This window comes from Cornus florida, unplaced genomic scaffold (assembly GCF_030987335.1).
Source record: "Cornus florida cultivar Cherokee Brave unplaced genomic scaffold, ASM3098733v1 CherokeeBrave_3.0.0_Hap2_Chr11, whole genome shotgun sequence".
NCBI classification, from domain to species: domain Eukaryota; kingdom Viridiplantae; phylum Streptophyta; class Magnoliopsida; order Cornales; family Cornaceae; genus Cornus; species Cornus florida.
The window spans coordinates 126235409-126255375 of NW_026775581.1; the positions used below are offsets into that span (position 1 = coordinate 126235409).

The 19967-nt window shown below is 35.0% G+C and overlaps 3 protein-coding genes across 4 annotated transcripts; 2 read left to right on the forward strand and 1 right to left on the reverse strand.

The window, feature by feature from the left end:
* Positions 1-1169: 1169 nt before the first annotated feature.
* LOC132282317 (protein DA1-related 1-like) lies at positions 1170-8427 on the forward strand. Of its 2 annotated transcripts, none has more exons than XM_059783941.1 (12): positions 1170-1838; positions 2746-2898; positions 3118-3208; positions 3983-4163; positions 5434-5557; positions 5712-5795; positions 6654-6773; positions 6953-7165; positions 7266-7328; positions 7433-7551; positions 7637-7695; positions 7788-8427. In XM_059783941.1, exons 2-12 carry the CDS (start codon positions 2782-2784, stop codon positions 8138-8140), a joined length of 1524 nt encoding a protein of 507 aa, XP_059639924.1. In that variant the 5' UTR covers positions 1170-1838; positions 2746-2781; the 3' UTR covers positions 8141-8427. The 2 variants fall into 2 exon arrangements, with proteins under 2 accessions (XP_059639924.1, XP_059639926.1); XM_059783943.1 differs by lacking the exon at positions 1170-1838 and adding an exon at positions 1845-2258.
* Positions 8428-10756: 2329 nt separating this feature from the next.
* On the forward strand, positions 10757-12730 carry LOC132285362 (serine/threonine receptor-like kinase NFP). Its single transcript, XM_059787544.1, has one exon. The coding sequence runs from the start codon at positions 10818-10820 to the stop codon at positions 12678-12680; it is 1863 nt and encodes a 620-aa protein (XP_059643527.1). The 5' UTR covers positions 10757-10817; the 3' UTR covers positions 12681-12730.
* Positions 12731-13888: 1158 nt separating this feature from the next.
* LOC132284698 (lysM domain receptor-like kinase 4) lies at positions 13889-16890 on the reverse strand. The gene has a single exon (XM_059786819.1). The coding sequence runs from the start codon at positions 15906-15908 to the stop codon at positions 13977-13979; it is 1932 nt and encodes a 643-aa protein (XP_059642802.1). The 5' UTR covers positions 15909-16890; the 3' UTR covers positions 13889-13976.
* Positions 16891-19967: the final 3077 nt, after the last annotated feature.

A 19967-nucleotide genomic window follows, 5' to 3' on the forward strand; every position in this document is an offset into this window, starting at 1 on the left:
TCCTCTTCATCATAGATTTCAAGAGTGTAATCAATTCATGTGGCTTTAGAAGTGTTGGATCAAAATCTCCTTTTTAGGTAATTGAGTAAAACTTGCTCTTTTCATATAACATTTAATGCATCACAAAGGGAAAGGAATTTAACTACTCACGGGATCTGATTCACGTCTCCATAACCTAAGTAGGAGTTGTAATTTAAATAAAATTATACGGAGTAATTTTTATTTTTTATTTTTGAGTAACAGTTTCTTAATTATGAAAATTGGTCGAGAACATATCCGCATAAAGGCACAATAAATTCTTGGGTACTGATAATAGAACTCAAAATTTTACAAGAAAATAAATTTTAGAATGCTCATTATAACTGTGTAAAAGAGTATAGAAAATTCTCGTTTTTATTGTTTTGCATTTTAATGTTAGCTTGTCGCATAGGATATACCCTAAATAATGAAAATAGTTATTTTAAACAACACTATTGTCCCAAAGTGTATAATAGGCATGGTGGGGGCTGATCAATACTGTATATTATTCAATTCAGAGGCATTTTGATTTATTCTGTACTTATTATGTTGTCCTAACGCATGAATATAAGTCATTTATTTATTTGTAAAATATCTGCAATATGTAATTCTAGCCCCAATTTTTTAAATAAATCATGCTAAATCTGTATGTTATTATTTTTAGATCTGTTAATAATATTTGTCATCTTTATACAATCTTACCAAATTACATTTCAACTGTTCTGTTTTAATTTTACTAATTTTAGGAATTCTGCTTAAAAAATCTCTCTCTCTCTGTGTTTCACCATATTAACAAATAATGTATTCCTTGAAATGACACACGCCTTAAAAAGTGTACTAACATGTGCCTCTTAACGGTCAACCTCACCTAGAGCTCTTACCACATGGGTTGATGCCCATTTGGTAGGACATAGGTATGGTTCTTACCATATGTATAACAACACCCTTTCTTCTTTCACTTGTATAGAACCCTTTCTTCTTCCACTTGGCACAATTTTAGAGGACAATGTGCTTTTAGTTTTTTTTTTTTTTGGGGAAGGTCAATGTGCTTTTAGTTGCCTGCCACATATCCTGAACCGTAAAGCAGTAGTTTGATTATTGGATTTGGGTATGGACATTTTTACCTTAAAAATTAGTAATAGAAGAGGGAGGGAGAGAGGGGGAGAGAAGAAAATCTAGTTCTTACCTGGGAAGAGGAATATAGAACACTATAGAAGGAAGACCCAATATAACCCACCTCATAGACACTGTGTCCATGGGTTGGGAAGGGTTATCAGTTTATCAGTTATGGGTTTTTGACATTTTGTGGACTAATGGTGGAAAATGGGACAAAGGTCCCACATCCAAAAAGCAGAGTGTTGAAATTCCCTACCCAACTTTATTTTGATTTCCCCAATTTCTATCCTTCAAGGAAGGTAGATACTAGATAGATCATCTTATTCTAATAATTACAAAAAAAAAAAAAAATTAAAAAAAAAAAATCTTGGTCATTTTTATTCTCCTTTTGCCTGTGATTGCGTATATTTCAAGTACTCTTTTCTTCGTTCTTTTTCTTGCCTTCTTTTCTCTTTCTTTTGCTGAAATAGTGAAATGTTCATCTGACTTTATTTTGTCAAAGAAAGGATCATATAGTGATTTGGTCATTCTTTATTCTTGTATGCAATTGATTGTCAGCAATCAAGGGTATGTGGGGAAAAAGCATTACCTTTTGTGTCATCTAATGCTTGCTGGTGACTATGCTTTCAAGTGAATTGGCTACTTTATCTGATCTGGATTTCATCAGATTCCTCTATCTCTGCAGATTCTTTAACTGTTTTGAGGTATGTCTCTGACACATGATGATGATGATATCTGATTCTTCACTTCACTCATAAAACTTCTCTGCACATCAAATCTGGAATTTGACAAACCACACAAAAGAATTAATTTGTTTTCAGTAATGGGTTGGTGAAACCATGGTGGTTTTTCTTTCTATCTGGTGGGTTGGGGGAGGGTTATTATAGTTTTGGGGTGTGAATTGTGATGGTTGTTGATATTGGTCATTCGAAATAGCTTTACCAATTCTATATGTGGAGTGGGTAATTCAGATTTGAGATTTTAGGAGGAGGATGATTTTCACATGTTTGGATTGAACTGAGAGCTGTTTTATTGGAATTGAGGTCTTCGAATTTTGGAGATTGAATATGAGATGTTCTGAACTACTTCAACAGTTAACTGGAATTGAGTGGCTATTGATTATAGTATGAATTTCTCTTCCTCTTTCCTCCCCTTTTTCACTTTTCACTTCTCTCTCCCTTATCTTCTTGCACACAGCATGTTCATATGAAATTTGATGTATATGTCCCGATTTTAATGTTTGTTATGTTACTTCTTTTTTTTTTTTAGTGTTCCCTGGTAACTGTTGAATTGTTAGATGTTATGTCTTTTCACCTTCCCATAACCCTGTCGACAATAATTTCCTTCTGTACCTTTGTATAAACAAATTTGAGATTGTCTTAGAATTGTGTGTTTACACACACACACACACACACACCAAGGTTTGATGTTTGTAAGCATGTGTAAATGCAATTGTCATGTTATCTGTGCCGGTATGAAATTTAGATCTAACTTGAAGATTAAAGGAGTTACTTAAATTAGTCCAATGTTTCCTGTGTGGTATGGCTTTTTTCTGTTCATTTGAATTATGCGTTTCCGTTTATCCCCACATATGAATGATTTGGTGTGCAGGCTTGCCAGCCCAGAAGCAGATAACAGTTTTGCATTATGGGTTGGTTTACCAAGTTTCTCAAAGGTTCCAGTTCCAGCCATAAAATCTCAGAAGGGCAATATCATGGGAAATATGAAGATGAAAGAATTTGGGATGGGCCTTCTACTGCAGTGGTAACAACTACTACTCCTGCTGCTGTTTAGTAATGCATTTCTTATTATTCTCTTGTCTATTTTCATACAGTAGTTTTCTGCTCGGATAAATCACAATTTTCATTAATGAGGCAGGAAAAATAGTCCTCTGAGTGGCGATATTTATATATCATCATGTCCTACCGATTCTTCTAAATGCTTTTGAGTCTAATTATATGCTGTTGGGGGATTTGAATGTAGGATGCATGGTCAGAATATGAGGATGAAGATATTGATCATGCGATTGCACTTTCGCTTTCAGAGGAAGATCAGAAAGGGAAAAAAGTAATTGGTAAGTTATATGCTGTAGGCACTAAGCAGTGACCATGAACATTCATGCCAATTGTGATGTGGGACTATACTTGGGACTTTCTAAGATGACTCAATACAGAGGTATTTTGTTGTAATTAGCCATAGTATAAAAGGAAATAGAAATCCAAGATTCATGGTATCTGTTTATTATTGCTTACCACGTGTTCCGGTGTCTTATTGGCGTCTTGGTTGAACCTAATGCGCGAAATGAAATTCTTATTTTCATTCTTGAATTAGCTTGTGGTTTTTGCGTGGTATGCAAAAACATCAGTATTGCTTCTACAATTGTTGTAAGTTGTCATACTAGTAATAGTGGTAATACAAACAGGAATGATTAGAGAACCTCTTCGAAGCAAGATGGTTTACTAGGTTTAGAATGTATGCCCTGCAAATATACTCCTGAACCTGTTTTCAATAAAACCTGGGAAGTTTTGGGATGAAAAGTATCCTGTATTTCAGTGTTATTTAATTGTTTCTCGATGTATTTGTGCAAACTAATGTTTGTGGCTGTTAGTTCTTGGCTTACGATGATGTCCGAAACCACTGGTGACATATAGAGCCTTCTAAAGACCTTTTCTGAATTGAAGTTTATTTGACATGATATTTCTAACTTGACGTGTTTTACACTTCTCTCTGCTGTGAATATGCATTGGATTTGAACTACAGGCAGAATGATATTAGACGCTTGATATTTGAACGGATATATATCTTCACGTGGATTCTCAATTACTTTTGTTTATCCTATTGATTTTAGATGATGAACCTCATGTGGATGAAGATGAGCCTCATGTGGATGAAGATGAACAGCTTGCCAAGGCTCTTCAAGAAAGTTTGAACATGGAATCTGTGGAATCTCCACCTAAATATGATTATGGAAATTCTATTCCAAATTTGATTCCTCCTTATCCATCATACTTCTATCCATCTGGCTACAGGTAAATTATTATTATTATTATTTTATTTTTTTATCAACTCTCTCTCTCTATCTGTATCTCTATCTATCTCTCAGTTGTAATATTTTCAATCCAAAGAAATCCAAGTCGAAATTTCTGCTTCAGTAACCATTTCAAGGCATATATGATTTCATATTCCATAGGGGTTATAGACTAGCAAAGAATCTGTAGCACTTAGAAATCTTTATGTTTTCCTTCACATTGTTGAATCCATAATCACATTTGTTCGTTTATTTTCCATTAAAATGCTTGCAACACCAAGGTATCTGCTAATTGCACCTTTTCAACGTGAAAAAGATAGAAAATTTTAATTTGGATGAAGGTTGAAATTTCATATTGTACTTTGGTCTCAAATAACACTGAAATCAATTCCAAAGCAGAAACTTCATTTTTCACGTAGATTCATCTCTTAATGCTATACTCGATTGCTGATAATAGATAGGAAGGAGTCGAAGACTTCGATTTTCGAACTGCTCAAGGTTTGAGTGGCAGTTACACTTCCCGCATATGACTCTCTGCAATCAAATGGAGTACAAGGGAATTTTTAGGTTTGAAACAATATGACATAATTTCTGACCTCTCAAAGTGGCAATCAATTGGAATTTGAGGCAATTTTGAATGTTAAACAATATGTTACTGCTGTAAGGGAAACTTGTTATACGACCATAGAATTCTAAGTTATTTGAGTAAAAACAGATGAATTTAGTGTCAACCTGTTGTATTTAATCCTTGAGTGAATTCTTCAACATCAACAGGAAGTTTGAAGGCACATAATCTGAAAGGCTCAGGCATCTATTTATTGCAGTTGATAAGCTGGGCTTGCATAATTGTGTAATTTGCAGTTGCTTGTTTGGATGTCTTTCACAAATTGAATGAAAACTATAAACAAAATGATGCATATGATTGGTAGATTAGCCAGGATATGCAAAATAAAATAGCCTTGACGTATTGATGTTTTCTAAAGCAATTAATTATAATATTTTTGCGTTTGATGTGGTATAGTTGGACAATTGAACATGTGGAGTTAAGTAATAGGGAGAGGGAATACTTAAGAACGGTTTGGTGTTATTTCACCAAAGCATGCAACAAAGTTGGAGGCATAAAATAGTTTTAGATAACGTCGAAGATATTCATATCGTCCTTTTGTGCACAAAGTTGCAATTTTGAAATATAATGCACCTTGCGATTTATTTATTTTTACCTTTTGCATTTCACACACCCTGATAACCTGACCTGATTATTTTTTGTGTAGGGGGGTCTGTGCTGGTTGTAACACTGAAATTGGTCATGGACGATATTTGAGTTGCATGGAAGCTGTTTGGCATCCTGAATGTTTCCGTTGCCATTCTTGTAATCTACCCATTTCTGATTATGAGGTTCAATTCTACTTCAAAACTAGTATGGTTTTTGTTTGGAATTGACTGGCCAAGTATTTATATATTCTGCTGTTTCCCCTTTGATGTTGGTGGTTTATTAACATCACTTGACTGATATGCAATTACAAATTTTTAATTTGCCTTTTTGTTACAGTTTTCTATGTCTGAGAATCGTCCTTACCACAAATCCTGCTATAAGGCGCAGCATCACCCACGATGTGACGTTTGCAGTAACTATGTAAGTTTCTATGTCAAGTCTGAAATATGGATTTATTTTGCAAAAGCTACTTTTATCATAAGTGTCCAATATAAAATTGGAACTTGTAAATGTGCTAGATTTACCGGTTCTTAGTTTCTATTTATTCAAAAAAGGGTATGTTGGCTAAATATTCCATGCTTGTCTTTTGCAAAGGAAAAAGAAGAAGAAGAAGGAAGTCTTCTATTAATTATAATATTTGTTTAATAACTTCTTGCACGGCGGTAAAGATTGGTATATGTTGGCCTTGCTTCCCCTATGTTTTTCCATTTCTTTGAACCAAACGGTTTATGCTTTGTTTGATGATCAAAAACCACACTAACACTAAAGAAACATCTAGGCCACTACAAGTTGGATGTAAAGCATCTCAGATTAACTTTGAACTCACAACCCAATGGAGGTATTATCCCACTATTGCAGTTCTTCAGGTCTTGTATATTTTTGAGGGTTCATTTCACTTTGGATGGGCTCTAGGTATCATCATGTATACAATTGACTTCTGTATTTTGACATCAAAACGCATGGCTGTTGTGTGTGTACAACTGGGTACAAACACTTCTTATTCCGGCTAATCTCTTTTTAAGCAGTAAATTAATATTCACATGTGCCTTGAATCCCAAATAAAATCTCATTTTTCAAAAGATTTGCTGAACTAATCTTACTAGTTATTTCTGAGGAGTCAGGGTAGCAACCAACAATTCTTTCATACATTTTTATTCTTCAACTATATTACTAGACTGTTTAGAAGAACGAGGAATGCCCTGCTTTATTTGTTTCTATGTGTATATCACTTACTATATGGTGCCTTTGGGTATCTCGCTCTTCTTTCATTTTCTACAGATCCCGACAAATTCAGCCGGTCTTATTGAGTATAGGGCACATCCTTTCTGGATGCAAAAATACTGCCCTTCACACGAGCATGATGGGACGCCTAGGTGTTGTAGCTGTGAAAGAATGGAGGTTAGTTGAAATAAAATACTTCCCATTGAGTAAAAATGAAAAATAAAATCCGAAGAGGACAATGAAAGCCATTGACATTGCACATTAGAAATCCTATTCTGGTGTGCTTAGAAATGGCTAAATTTCCACCCCCCCCTCCTCTTGATATTGTTGCTAATGCATCATTCCGATTTCTGTAGCCGGAGAACACTAGATATCTTCAACTTGATGATGGTCGGAAGCTATGTCTGGAGTGCCTGGACTCTTCAATAATGGATACTCATGAATGCCAACCACTTTACCTTGAAATACAAGAATTTTATGAAGGTTTGAATATGAAAGTGGAGCAGCAAGTTCCATTACTCTTGGTTGAGAGACAAGCGCTAAATGAGGCCATGGAAGGAGAAAGAAATGTGAGGATAATGCACTAAAATTTACCATTCTTCAAAAGAAGGTGCATCTATATTTCTGTGGAGTTTTAATATTGAGCTATTTTTTTGTTATTTTGGGCAGGGCCATCACCACTTGCCTGAGACTAGAGGACTTTGCCTGTCGGAAGAACAAACCATTAGCACTGTAGGAATTTCTTATACTGACGTCTTAGCTTTAAACTATGACTTGGTTTTACTAAGTGTGTGTTTATTAATTTAATTCTATTCTTATTTCACCAAAAATAACAGATTTTAAAGAAGCCAAGGATTGGGGCAGGCTACCGGATCATAGACATGTTTACAGAGCCTTATAGGCTAATCCGTCGGTGTGAAGTGACAGCTATTCTCATTTTGTATGGTCTCCCTAGGTAATGCTTCATCTAGTTCTCCAGTCTATAACTGTGATTCATGCTCGATTTTAATTTACACATCAAAAAACTTTTCCAATTTCAGGTTATTAACTGGGTCAATCCTGGCTCACGAGATGATGCATGCATGGTTGCGGCTCAAAGGTGCTTGTCTGACCCGTGACACAGAATTTCCTTGATAGCACTTGCTTCTCTAATATGCTTAACTGGAAATTACCATTGGTGTTGCTTTACAGGTTATCCTAATCTGAGTCCAGATGTTGAAGAAGGTATCTGCCAAGTGTTAGCTCATTTGTGGTTAGATTCTGAGATTATCGCTGGCTCTGGTAGTAATGTTGCTTCAACTTCTTCGTCGTCATCTTCTTCTTCTTCTTCTTCTTCTTTACCATCCTCTAGTTCCCAATCCTCGAAAAAGGGTAAACGGTCTGACTTCGAAAAGAAACTTGGTGAGTTTTTCAAACACCAAATAGAATCGGACACTTCAACAGCTTACGGAGATGGATTCAGAGCAGGTAATGAGGCCGTGCTCAAATATGGCCTCAAGAGGACTCTTGACCACATTCAGCTAACCGGCAGCTTTCCTTGCTGAACTGTGTGGTGCTCTACTCAGTCTTCCTCCCCCCCTCAGAGATAAAATAGCTTTGCCCTATCACCATAGTTTTAAAGAATCAAAAGGTCAATAGACTAAATAAGCAATAAATGCTGCCATTCCATGCAGAGCTGATATAATCCATTTCTCACACGGGCACCAAATATTATATAATTATGTTTCATACTTGTTAATATATAGAAGAATTTTGTTTTTGAAGAAAAATGAACATATACATTTTCTTTATGCATATGACACTTTTGATTTAGTGTTTAGTTAAGAAGAAACTCTATTATGTTGGTCTACAGTTGAATCCTTGATGAGCATATAATTCGAAAGACGGAACAGGAGAACTTGAGAATAGTTATTCAGGAAGCCTGTTTTTAATTGTCTTTTTATTCCCCCTTTCATTTCAATTGGGGTTGGATTTGGCATTGATGTAACTCATCATAATCATCAATAAGTGATTACTGATAAGGGGTTATGAAAAGAAATAATCACTATGAAGTTGCAGAAAATAAGTGTTTGTTTGGAATATCTGATTAGTGTTGTGATAGTCACTAGTGATTATCTTTATTTTGTGACTGTTTGGCTGAATGCTTGTACTAGTGTTGTGATGCTCGAATAACCAAGTTAGTTCTTCCTTTTATGTATTACCTGATTGTATGTTGTAGTTGTATCAAGCTATTAATATTAAAATGATAAGGCGTTCAACTTACACAGATGCTCCGACTCCTATAATGTGGGGCCCATCCTCACTCACATTGTAGGAGTTGGATATCTCCAAAAGTTGAAGATGTCACGATGGGGTTCACCTCAACGATGTATTTCTCTCTTTTCAAAAGGTGTATTTCAGCTTATAAAATTAAAAAAATTGTGCAAATAAGTCCCTCTAACTATTTTTTGGTCAAAATTGACATAAAGTAAATTTAAAAATCTTAATTGGCCCTTTTTTCCTATCACCAAGGTCAAAGAATATGTTTTCTTTTACTTTGTTTTTTATTTTTTTCTATTATTTTTTTATTTTTAGTATGAATCTTATTAAAAGCAAATATTTATTTCTTTAGTTCAAAAGATTATGTGAATGTTTTATAGTTTTGCTGATGTAAATATTTATTTTTGTAGATCACATATTATATGAATACTATACAATTTTGCTTTTAGTTATATTAAATATAAATATTTATTTCTTTAGGACTGAAATTATATGAATACTATATAGATATAATTTCATATTTTATACAATGCTTTCAAATTATTTGTTTATTCTTCCTAATAAATTTTGGTAAGGAATTTCTAATTTTTCAATTATACATATAAAATCATTTACTTTTACTTTTTCAAATATGTTCTTTAGTGTTCTTTTTTTTTTTTTTTTTTTTTTTTTTTTTGGGTCTATGATGAAACAAAGTATAATATATATATATATAGCTCTCTTATTTTTCATAAAAAAAAAAAAAAAATTGATCCCCATTCTATTGTATCACACTACTTTGATTAATAGAAAAAAAAACACATAATTCATTGAGAAGAGGGTATCATAGTCTTTTTATGCGAACTGGGGTATTTGCACCAAATTGATAATAGAGAGGGATTTTATACCACACAGGGATCTTTTTGCACTATATCGAAAGTAGAAGGGAATTTTTTGCACTTAACCCACTTTTTATTATATGGCTCTCTTATTTTTCATAAAAAAAAAAATTGATCCCCATTCTATTGTATCTCACTACTTTGATTAATAGAAAAATAAACATAATTCATTGAGAAGAGGGTATCATAGTCTTTTTATGCGAACTGAGGTATTTGCACCAAATTGATAATATAGAGAGATTTTATACCACACAGGACTATATCGACAGTAGAAGGGAATTTTTTGCCACTTAACCCACTTTTTATTTGTACTATTCATTACGGACTTGTAGAAAGATGCCGAAATGGGAATATTTTATTTTCTGTCCCTGTTAATATTGACACAAAGGATTATTAAAAAATGTGAGAGAATATTCCCAACGGGCATCAGTAGCAGCACATCTCACATTCTTTTTTATGAGAACCGTCTACCAAGTCCAACATTAAGAAACACCATGATCTAATGCTGCAATATATGAGCAATCACACACACACACACACACACACACACATATATATATATATGTCATCTCACTCTGCAGATAGTCCTTGGATGTAGCCATCAAGCTACTAGTTAGTAGTTACTTAGTCAGCTTGCTAACTTTGTGTATAAAATTCGAATGGACGGACAACTTGCCGTCTTAACTTGGGTTCTTGTATTAAAGTAATGTGATACTAAGCGAAGATCTTTTCAGAAAAATAGTTTACAGTGCAAAGAATGAGAAAGTAATGCTAGTTTTGTCTCAGTTTGATATTCTTGAAGGTATAAATATGCTAGAATCATTGCATAAAACAATGTGGATATAAATTATATAAAAAAGTAAAATCATATGATGCACTTTGCAGGTAGAAGAAAACAAGAGAATCATACAAATCAAAGCTAGAGACAGAGGCCTCTCAGATACTTATTCAAACCATACATATTTTATTTGGATTGAAAGCATCACAACAACAATGCTCTTCAGCTTTTCTATCAACTTTTTCTTCTATCTAGCTCATAAGACATAGCTTAATTCCTAGAGCATAATAATCTGAGCTCACAAAAATGGCGAACTTTTTTCTCTCCTCGAAGGCCTTCCTTTTCCTGATTCTTTTCATTTTTGCCTCCCATGTCACTGCTCAATCACAAGCTAGTGCAGACACAGACTTCTCATGCTCCAAAGACTCGACTGTTTCCTGTGGAACATATGTCACATATCGTGCCCGGGGACCTAAGTATTCTGATCTGGGACATATATCTGATCTGTTTGGTGTCAGTCCTTCGACAATTGCTCGTGCAAGTAACCTGGTCTCCGACAAAGCAGAGCTTGTCCCGGATCAGCTCTTACTGGTACCTGTCACCTGTACTTGCAATGGAACACACTATTTCGCCAACGTCACTTATCAGATTGAGGAAGGTGATAGCCTTTACTATGTTTCAATCAAACCTTTTCAGAACCTCACCAACTATCTTGCAGTGGAAGACTTGAACCCTGGTTTGATTCCGAACAATTTGACAGTTCATGCAGAAGTGGTCTTCCCTTTGCTCTGTAAGTGTCCAACAAAGGCTCAAATGGAGAAGGGCATTAATTATCTCATCACCTATGTATGGCAACCTCACGACGATGTCTTGCCTGTAAGTACTACATTTAACTCATCAGTGCCTGATATTTTAACTGAAAATAACTACCGGAACTTCACTGCTGCTGTGTATCTTCCAGTTTTGATACCGGTGTCACAGTTGCCAATTCTTTCTCAACCTTCCCCTTCTCATGCTGAGAGTAAAAAGTCCAAACATCGGTTGATCCTCATCATTATTTTAGCAACAAGTGCAGCTCTTTTAATCTTCCTTTTAGCAAGCTTGCTTGCTTATATTCATCTTTTATCTAGGAAGAAGAAGACTCTGAATCGTAATAGTTCTTCATTGGAGACTGCTGATCTCATACAAGTGAAACCAGCTTCAAAAGTTGAAAATTTTGAGCCTAAGATCATTCAGGATAAGCTACTTCCTGGTGTTTCAGGCTATCTAGGCAAACCCATCATGTATGACATAAAGGTGATCATGGAGGCAACTATGAATCTCAGTCAACGGTACAGGATTGGAGGATCAGTTTACAGGGCCATGATTGATGGTCAGGTCTTCGCTGTCAAGAGGACGAAAGAAGCCAGAGAAGAATTGAAGATATTACAAAAAGTAAATCACGCGAATCTGGTGAGGTTAATGGGGGTCTCATCAGACAAGGATGGGAATTGTTACTTGGTTTATGAATATGCTGAAAATGGATCATTGGATAAGTGGTTGCATCCGAAGTCTCCATCTTCTCCATCTTGTTCAGGCTCTGTCGCATTCCTCACATGGACTCAGAGGTTAAATGTTGCACTTGATGTAGCCAATGGCCTGCAATACATGCATGAACATACTCAACCGACCATTGTTCACAGGGATGTGAGAACAAGTAACATACTTCTCAACGCGAGGTTTAAGGCCAAGATTGCAAATTTATCCACAGCTGTTCCTGCAACAAGCTCTATAACATCAAAAGTTGATGTTTTTTCATTTGGTATTATTCTCTTGGAATTGCTTTCAGGAAAGAAAGCCATGGAAATAAAAGAGAATGGTGAGATTGTGATGTTATGGAAGGAAATAGCGTGGATCTTAGAAGTTGAAGAGAAGAAAGAGGAAAGGTTAAGGAGGTGGATGGATCCAAACTTGGAGAACTTTTACCCCATTGATGGCGCTCTGACCTTGGCAACCCTAGCAGGGGCTTGCACATCAGAGAAGTCTTCAGCAAGACCAAAAATGGCAGAAATCGTTTTCAACCTCTCCATTCTCACTCACTCATCTTCAGAGATGTATGAAAAGTCTTGGACGTCGGCACCAGAAACAGAAGAAACTTTTCATATCATCAGTCCAGTCATAGCTCGATGATTTATTCCCACTATATACATTTCCTGTTGTTTATGCTTCATGTAAATGTGTCCAAGTTGATTTTTTGTTATTTATGTTTCATTTAAATGATTTTTTGTTGTTTATGTTTCATGTAAATTTTCTTGAAAGAAACTATGCTAACTGAATTTATAGCTAGATTACATTTTCCTGCATTCTGATGATACTAGTTCTATTCTCTAAATAGCAACAGTAATCAATGTCTAAACGGGTACATGCATACCTTAGTTGTCCATGCTTATTAGTAGAATATTGAATATGAAATGAATAATTTTGCAAATAGAAACTTAAAATGCCACTCCCCAGTCTTAACACTAATACCATGCTACAGAACCTACACATTAGAAAAGGGTACTAATAGCTTGTAGATGTGATCATAGTTTAGAAGTTTGGTTACCTCAATAACATCAGTGTCTTTTAGGTATTTTTCCTTTTACTTATGTATGTGTTTATTAAACAACATTGTTGACTAAGTGAGCTTATTAAACTATTTTTCTTCGAAAATCAACCGATTTGGCATACCTAATTCCTTAATAAAATAAGCTCCTTCATTAAATCCAAATTGTTGCTTTAGAAGAGTTCAACATTCTAAAGTTTATAAGAACTTCTAGAATTTAAAACAGAGGAATCTTCAAACCCCAATTTTAATTTCCACAAATATTCGCTCCTAACATTAGCTGTTGAACCAAACAACAGAAATTTATATCAGTGCTACTGGGTGAAAAATCAAGAACTTCAGACCATATTGTCTTGTTAGTTCAACAAATTATAAGGGGAGTGCTAATGTGTGCACCTTTTATAGCAACAAGTTTCTTTCTGAAGTTGCACACCTATTCAGATAATCAATCAACTTCCTTACCATCAATGTCAATAAGATTCGGTTTAAACTGTTTTATTCTTGCCAAATTTTAAAAACTCTTCCTACTAATTAAGATTAATTACTATGTAAATAAATTGCATATATTCCTAAAATTAGGTACATACAAACACTTATAACTTCTACATTTTTATTAGTCTTAAAACCCCAGTCATGCATGTACTCTTTCCACTGGCTAAGCAATTATGGACACAAAAAGTCAACTAGATAAAAAGATCATAAGAGACCAACTATAGTACAAGAGATGAAAGAAGGAATTCTGTACTTGGTATATTTCAACTGTTATTTTCTGAAGAACTGTTAACAGGAAATATATTTGTAAGAGTCAAATACAGGTAATAAATCATGAAAAGAGGAGAGGAGGATGACATGGGGGACTAAAAAAGCTTACACTAAAAGCTCTAGGCGAGACTTGGATACCCTGAGATACTATTTGACAACTCCCAATTCAATGAAGTGGTCAAGGTTCTGGATAGAGACTGCACAATCTCATCCATGCCTGGGCGTGCTGATGGATCTTTCTTTATGCAACCATCAACCAGTCTGGCTATGAAAATTGCAAGCTCTGCAGGATAATTTCCCTGCAAAGATGGATCCATGAAGTTACTCAAATTCTCCTTTCCATCTTCCTCATGAAGCACAGTAGTTAAGATCTCTGGTAAGCGCACAACTACCCCTTCATACAAAACAGCAACTTCTTTCCCAGTAAGTATTTCAAGCATGAGAACCCCAAATGCGTAAACATCAAGCTTTGGGGAGATGAAACCATTCTCCAAATACTCCGGAGCCATGTAACCTTTTGTCCCAATAATGTGCCTTGTCAAGACAAATTGACCCTCCACATCTGTTGACCTTGCTAGACCGAAGTTAGCGATCCTAGCCCTCAAATCGCTGTCAAGAAGAACATTGCTGCTCTTTACATCCTTGTGGACACAGGGAGGGGAGGTGTAGCTATGCAGATAATTAAGCCCTGTGGCCACATCCAGTGCAATCTGTATTCTTTGTGTCCAATTCAAAAATCTTTGATCACCACTGTTGTGATAGATCCAGTCACTCAAAGGTCCATTCATAGCATATTCATAAACAAGATACCAGTGCCCATCATTGAAACAAACACCTGAGAGGCGGATAAGATTAAAATGATTGATCTTGTTTAGTAAATTTATTTCCTTTGATACATCTCCATCCATCTTCTTAATGGCAGCTAAATCCCCATTGATTGTACCACGATAAACAGATCCCTCAATCCAACTACTGTCGCTGAAATTGTCTGTTGCAGATTGAAGTTCTTCAAAAGTATACACTTTAAGGGATTGAGCTATGCTAGAAATGCTATCCAAGAAATACTTGGATTCTTCCTCCAACTTCTTTTCATTTGGTTTATCACGTGCCTTAAAACTCTCCGAGATGATAACTGGATCAGTTTTTTTCTTATTTTTACCAAAGAAGATGCAGAAAACAATGCTCCCAGTGGCCAAAATAGTAGCAGCCCCTCCAAGAACTCCAGCAACAACATATACCCAGGTTTTATTCGATTTGTTATTCGATGAAGGGAGAGTTGGTGGTGGTGGTGGAGGCGATGGTGGTGGTGGTGGTGGTGCTCCGGTCTGAGAACTTGATGGTGGATTTTGGAGAGGAACTAAAAGGGTAGTAAATGGATAAATGGTAAAGTCCTGTTCAGATAGGCCATTGGCTTCTAGAGTCCTCCCAGTATCCACCCCAAACATTGCACTTATAACAGAGACAGTTTGACTCCAAGTGATAAGATAACTCAATAGATACCTTACACCCATATCAGTTTGGTTCTTTGTGGGACAAGCACACCTAAGAGGAACACTAATTATTGTACCAGAATATAAATTTCTAGTTACATTATTTCTGTTTTGAGCCGCCAGAGCTTGACAGGTAGAGAGGCCCTGGAAGGTGTTGTTTGCAATCAAAAAATCACTATTTCCGTGATCAACAACATAGGATGCATTTGATTGATAGTACTCACCTGAGCAAGAGCAGTTCACAGGAACAAGCACCATTTTATCAGTTTCAAAAGTTGTGTTGTCAGGGACTGAATTAAGCTGAGAGAGCTGTGATGGGTCAGCATCCAAAAGATCAGAGATGGAAGAGACAGTGTTATATGGGGGTTGAGATCTGAAGGTGAGGTAAGCTTGGCATGTCGGGTTTACGCCGTTGCAGGTGTACCCAAGAACCGAGGTTGAATTATCTGCTCTGCTACAAGCTGTGGTGGCCTTCCTGGCATATGGTTGCTGAGCATGGATCAAAGAAGAGTGAGTGACCAGAAAGAGAGAAAAAACAGACAAGAAGGGCAAAAATTCCATTTTAGTTCAATGGAAAGCACCACTTTCTGTATGTTTAAGAAAAGATTGGTTGAGATTTGAGGAATTAAATTGATGGTGGTGGGGGATGTATTTGGAAGTTTGAAGGAAAAGCCTAAGAAGATGCTTAGTGACTTTGTGAAATGAAATTTCCTGGAACAAGTTGGAATGGATTGGTTGGACATGTACATTATAAAAGCTCATCTTTTTTGTTGACCATCTCCATGTGCATATATAATAGTTGCAGTTGAACTCAGCAAAAGAATAGTTTACTTTATGTAAGCTTCGTCCCTTCAAAGGTGTTGAAAATTTTTTGGAGGCAAATATTAGGTGGAAAGGGACAACTGAGAATTAGAAGATGTAAAGTCAACATTGTCACTAATTTTTTTTTTTTTTGAAATGATGTCAATACTTGATGTACTGGAATTGGTCTGAACACGGCAAGAAATGTTCCTACTTGGTTGTTGAGAATAATGGAGAAAAGACGGGACAAATTAGTGCCTTGTCAAAAAACTATTTTCAATTTTAAAAGAGGGCAAATGAAAGTACATGAAAAGTCCCTATTCATATGCTATTAACAAGAATGGCCCATGATTGTTTTCAAATCAATTTTTTTTTTTTTTTTCCATGTCAGAAAGTAAAAACGCTTTTCTAATATAATATGCTAAACAAAATGCTAAACATAAAAAAATAAAAAATAAAAATTTGGAGGACAGTTTTTTCCTCCTTGGTTAAAAGTAGCAGCAGTGTTAAACTTTGCAGTTGACAAAATAGAAGGGCCAAGAACAAAGTAGAGTAGATTTGTACAAAATGACTGTTCTCAAATTCTAACCTAGGCCTGTGAATTTTACCATTACATCAAACCAGCTTCTCTGCCATCAATTTCAACAAGATGTTGTTTAAACTTGTTATTTCTATTATTATTTTCTATCAAAATTTTAAAATGCTTCCTAATAATGAAGATTAGTTTGTGTCTAAATAAATGCACATATTCTAAAGATTAGATACACACAAATACTTATTAATCTTCAAATCCCTAGTCATGCACTTGCTCTTTCTGCAGGCTAAACAGTTGCACACCAAAATCGATTATAAGAAACCAAATATAGCACATTTTAGGTGACATGAAAAAAGGAATTCTATACTTGGTATATTGCAACTGTAATTTTCTGAGGAACTGTTAGCATGAAATATCTGATTCAGAGTTAAAAACATATAATTAATATGCTGTATCATGAAATACGAAGAGGGGATGACATGGGGGACTAAAAAAGCTTACACTAAAAGCTCTCGGTGGAACTTGGATACCCTGAGATACTATTTGACAACTCCCAGTTCAATGAAGCGGTCATGGTTCTGGATAGAAAATAATGAACTCTGCAGAATAATTTCCTTGGATCTATGGATTCACTCAAAAACGAGCTCTGCAGAATAATTGCTCGTGCTTCATGAGGAATATCACCATCGCTCGGCATCCTCTGAAGATGTGTATCACTTTCCTATCGCCAATAGGGAAACCCAATCCAATTTTTTTTACTTTAAACTATTTTTTACAATTAGGGTCGGGATTGAAAATTCTGGATTCAAACTTAATTAGGGTTGTACTTGTTTAAAATGTTAGCACCCAAATTCAATTTTAATTATATTTTTAAGAGTTGAAGTGCAAAAAAACACTATGTTGTATGCAAAAAAATATGCAACAAGCCTGTTATTCAATATTGCACAAGGACTTTTTAGAAAATTGAACAATAAATCGACTAATGTATGTTATACGGTATTAGTATGTATCTCTCCCTGTATATACGCCTCTCTCTATCACCGCCTTCTTCACTGCCACCATTAGGCGAACCACCGCCGCCGGCGTCAAAATTGCCACCACCGCATCTTTGTTGCTACTCCTACAACATCATCGCAGGCATTGCTCTAGTTTATATTCAATCGCAACATCTCTTGCTCTGTTTTAGTTTCTGTCCAAAAAAGAGTCTATCAAAGTATTGCTTTCGAAGGTGGGCTGGGTGGGCTTGAGCCCATCCCAATTTTTTTTTTTTTTGTTTTTGTTTTTGGCACTTAATCTTATTTTTAATTTTGAATATGTTATACATATTTTGAATTATAATCACACATATTTTGAATTATAATCACTCTTTTGCTTTCAACTTTTTTCATTTTTTTTTTTGGTTTAAATCTCAATTCATTGTATATTAATAATTTGGAGAATTGTTTTTTTTAAGGATTTGTTTGTAATTTTTTTAAGAAATTAAAATTTATGCTTATTGTATATTTTAAAATTCTAATTTATTGTCTACATGAGAATAGATGCCCCTCCAAGCATCAATGGGGCTGGTTGCCTTCACCCTTTGATTGAATTCGATAGTATCATCAGTAGGGATGTTAACGGTGCAAGTTCAGGACTTGATGCTCCTTTTTCAATCAGTCTACAAAATATTTTTTTTCGTCTCAATTTCAGTTCAGAATGCCTCGTATCTGAGACGGGGTGAGTTCAGATTGCCCCAATATGCATAATTTTTTAAGAAAAATAATTCTGAACAAATTTGAGATAAATTTTGTAAAAAGAAAAAAACATAGTATCATCAACTTTTTAACTATTGTAATAACAAAAATGTTGTTAAAATTAAAATTATTATAAGAAATAAAGAAAAAAGACGAGGGGGTGTCCAACACATTCTCCTCAGTTAGAGAACCAAATAGAGTGATAAAAGTTGATTTTGTTACTTTTGTGTGGTCCCTCACTATTTCACTATCTCACTTTGATTTTTGACCTCATTCAAAATATTCAAAAATATTAAAATAATAGAGTAGATAATGAGACAATGAGTTGTACATCAATGAACATAATGGATTAGAAAGACAAAAAATTTTTTTTTTTAAAAGTAAAGTACAATGGTGGCACTCTTAAAATTTATAATATTGACAATCATATACAAACTGACTTTTTTTGTACAATGATATTTCCTTAAGTTAAAAAAAATTGACAAAGACACTTCCTGTAGCCATCTAGTGGACCATATCTCATCCCAACAATTTTTCTTTAAAATTATATGTGTAGATAATTATCATCACCAATCAAGAAAATGAACAGGTTATAGGATGCAAATTTTCTGTTAGAATTTTTTTGTTTTTTTTGTCTCAACTATAGTATATATTAGGGACGGAGCCAGGATTTAAAAATAAGGGGGGCTAAAGAAAAAATTCAAGCAAAAAATTTAGTGAGAAAAAAAAAATTTTCAAACAGAGAAGATGAAAACACCAAAAATAATACCATATCATGCCAAACATCCCGAAGTCTTCTTCAATCTTCTAATTCTAATTTATTTGTAGGCTTGTTTTCTGAGTTGACCTATTTATCATTTATGTTTTTATTATGGATTGAGTAGCTTGGGCTGGACTGAACTGGACTGGACTATGACTAATGAAAATAATAATACTAATTATTATTATTATTATTTTTTTGACCCGAATTATAGCCTAAGTAAGCCCACAGGGAGCTCCACCCCTGGTACATATAGCGGAGAAGATCATGGAGCTCCCTGCTACATATAGCGGAGAAGATCACCAAGGCTCTAGTAGGATTGTTCTATACATTGTAATTCTCCCTTTTCCATAAAATTGTCATGATTATTATTATTATTATTATCATCGGTGCTTGTGGTCCAGTGAGGGTAAGGTGGCTTTCATGAAGTTATGCTAAAGTGACCGAGAACACTAAAGATTGACAATGTATGCAACATCTCATATTCCTACGAGACAACATAATGCAAAACTTGAGTCATTTAGCGACATTGAAGGATACCTCTTGTTTAAGTCTATACCCAATAAAATAACAAAATTAAGAGCAACTGCAACTCCAACGCTTTCTCATTTGGGCCTCTTAAACTCAAAATATGAGAGTTGAGTAAAAAAAGGCCTCTCTAATGGGCTCTCATTTGAGCTCTTAAAATTTGAGATTTTTAAATTTCTTCTCATATATGGCAGTTACCAAATTTTTTTTGGCAAGTCTTTCATTTTCCAAAACGGTACCGTTTCTCACCAGTCATCACCCAC

Bases quoted from the DNA above. Each gene is read 5' to 3' on its own strand.
- LOC132282317 (XM_059783941.1), top strand. From the start codon at position 2,782: ATGGGTTGGTTTACCAAGTTTCTCAAAGGTTCCAGTTCCAGCCATAAA. The intron at 7,166-7,265 runs GTGAGGATAATG...TATTTTGGGCAG, and splicing joins CCATGGAAGGAGAAAGAAAT to GGCCATCACCACTTGCCTGA. The intron at 7,552-7,636 runs GTAATGCTTCAT...TTCCAATTTCAG, and splicing joins ATTTTGTATGGTCTCCCTAG to GTTATTAACTGGGTCAATCC.
- LOC132285362 (XM_059787544.1), top strand. From the start codon at position 10,818: ATGGCGAACTTTTTTCTCTCCTCGAAGGCCTTCCTTTTCCTGATTCTT.
- LOC132284698 (XM_059786819.1), bottom strand. From the start codon at position 15,908: ATGGAATTTTTGCCCTTCTTGTCTGTTTTTTCTCTCTTTCTGGTCACT.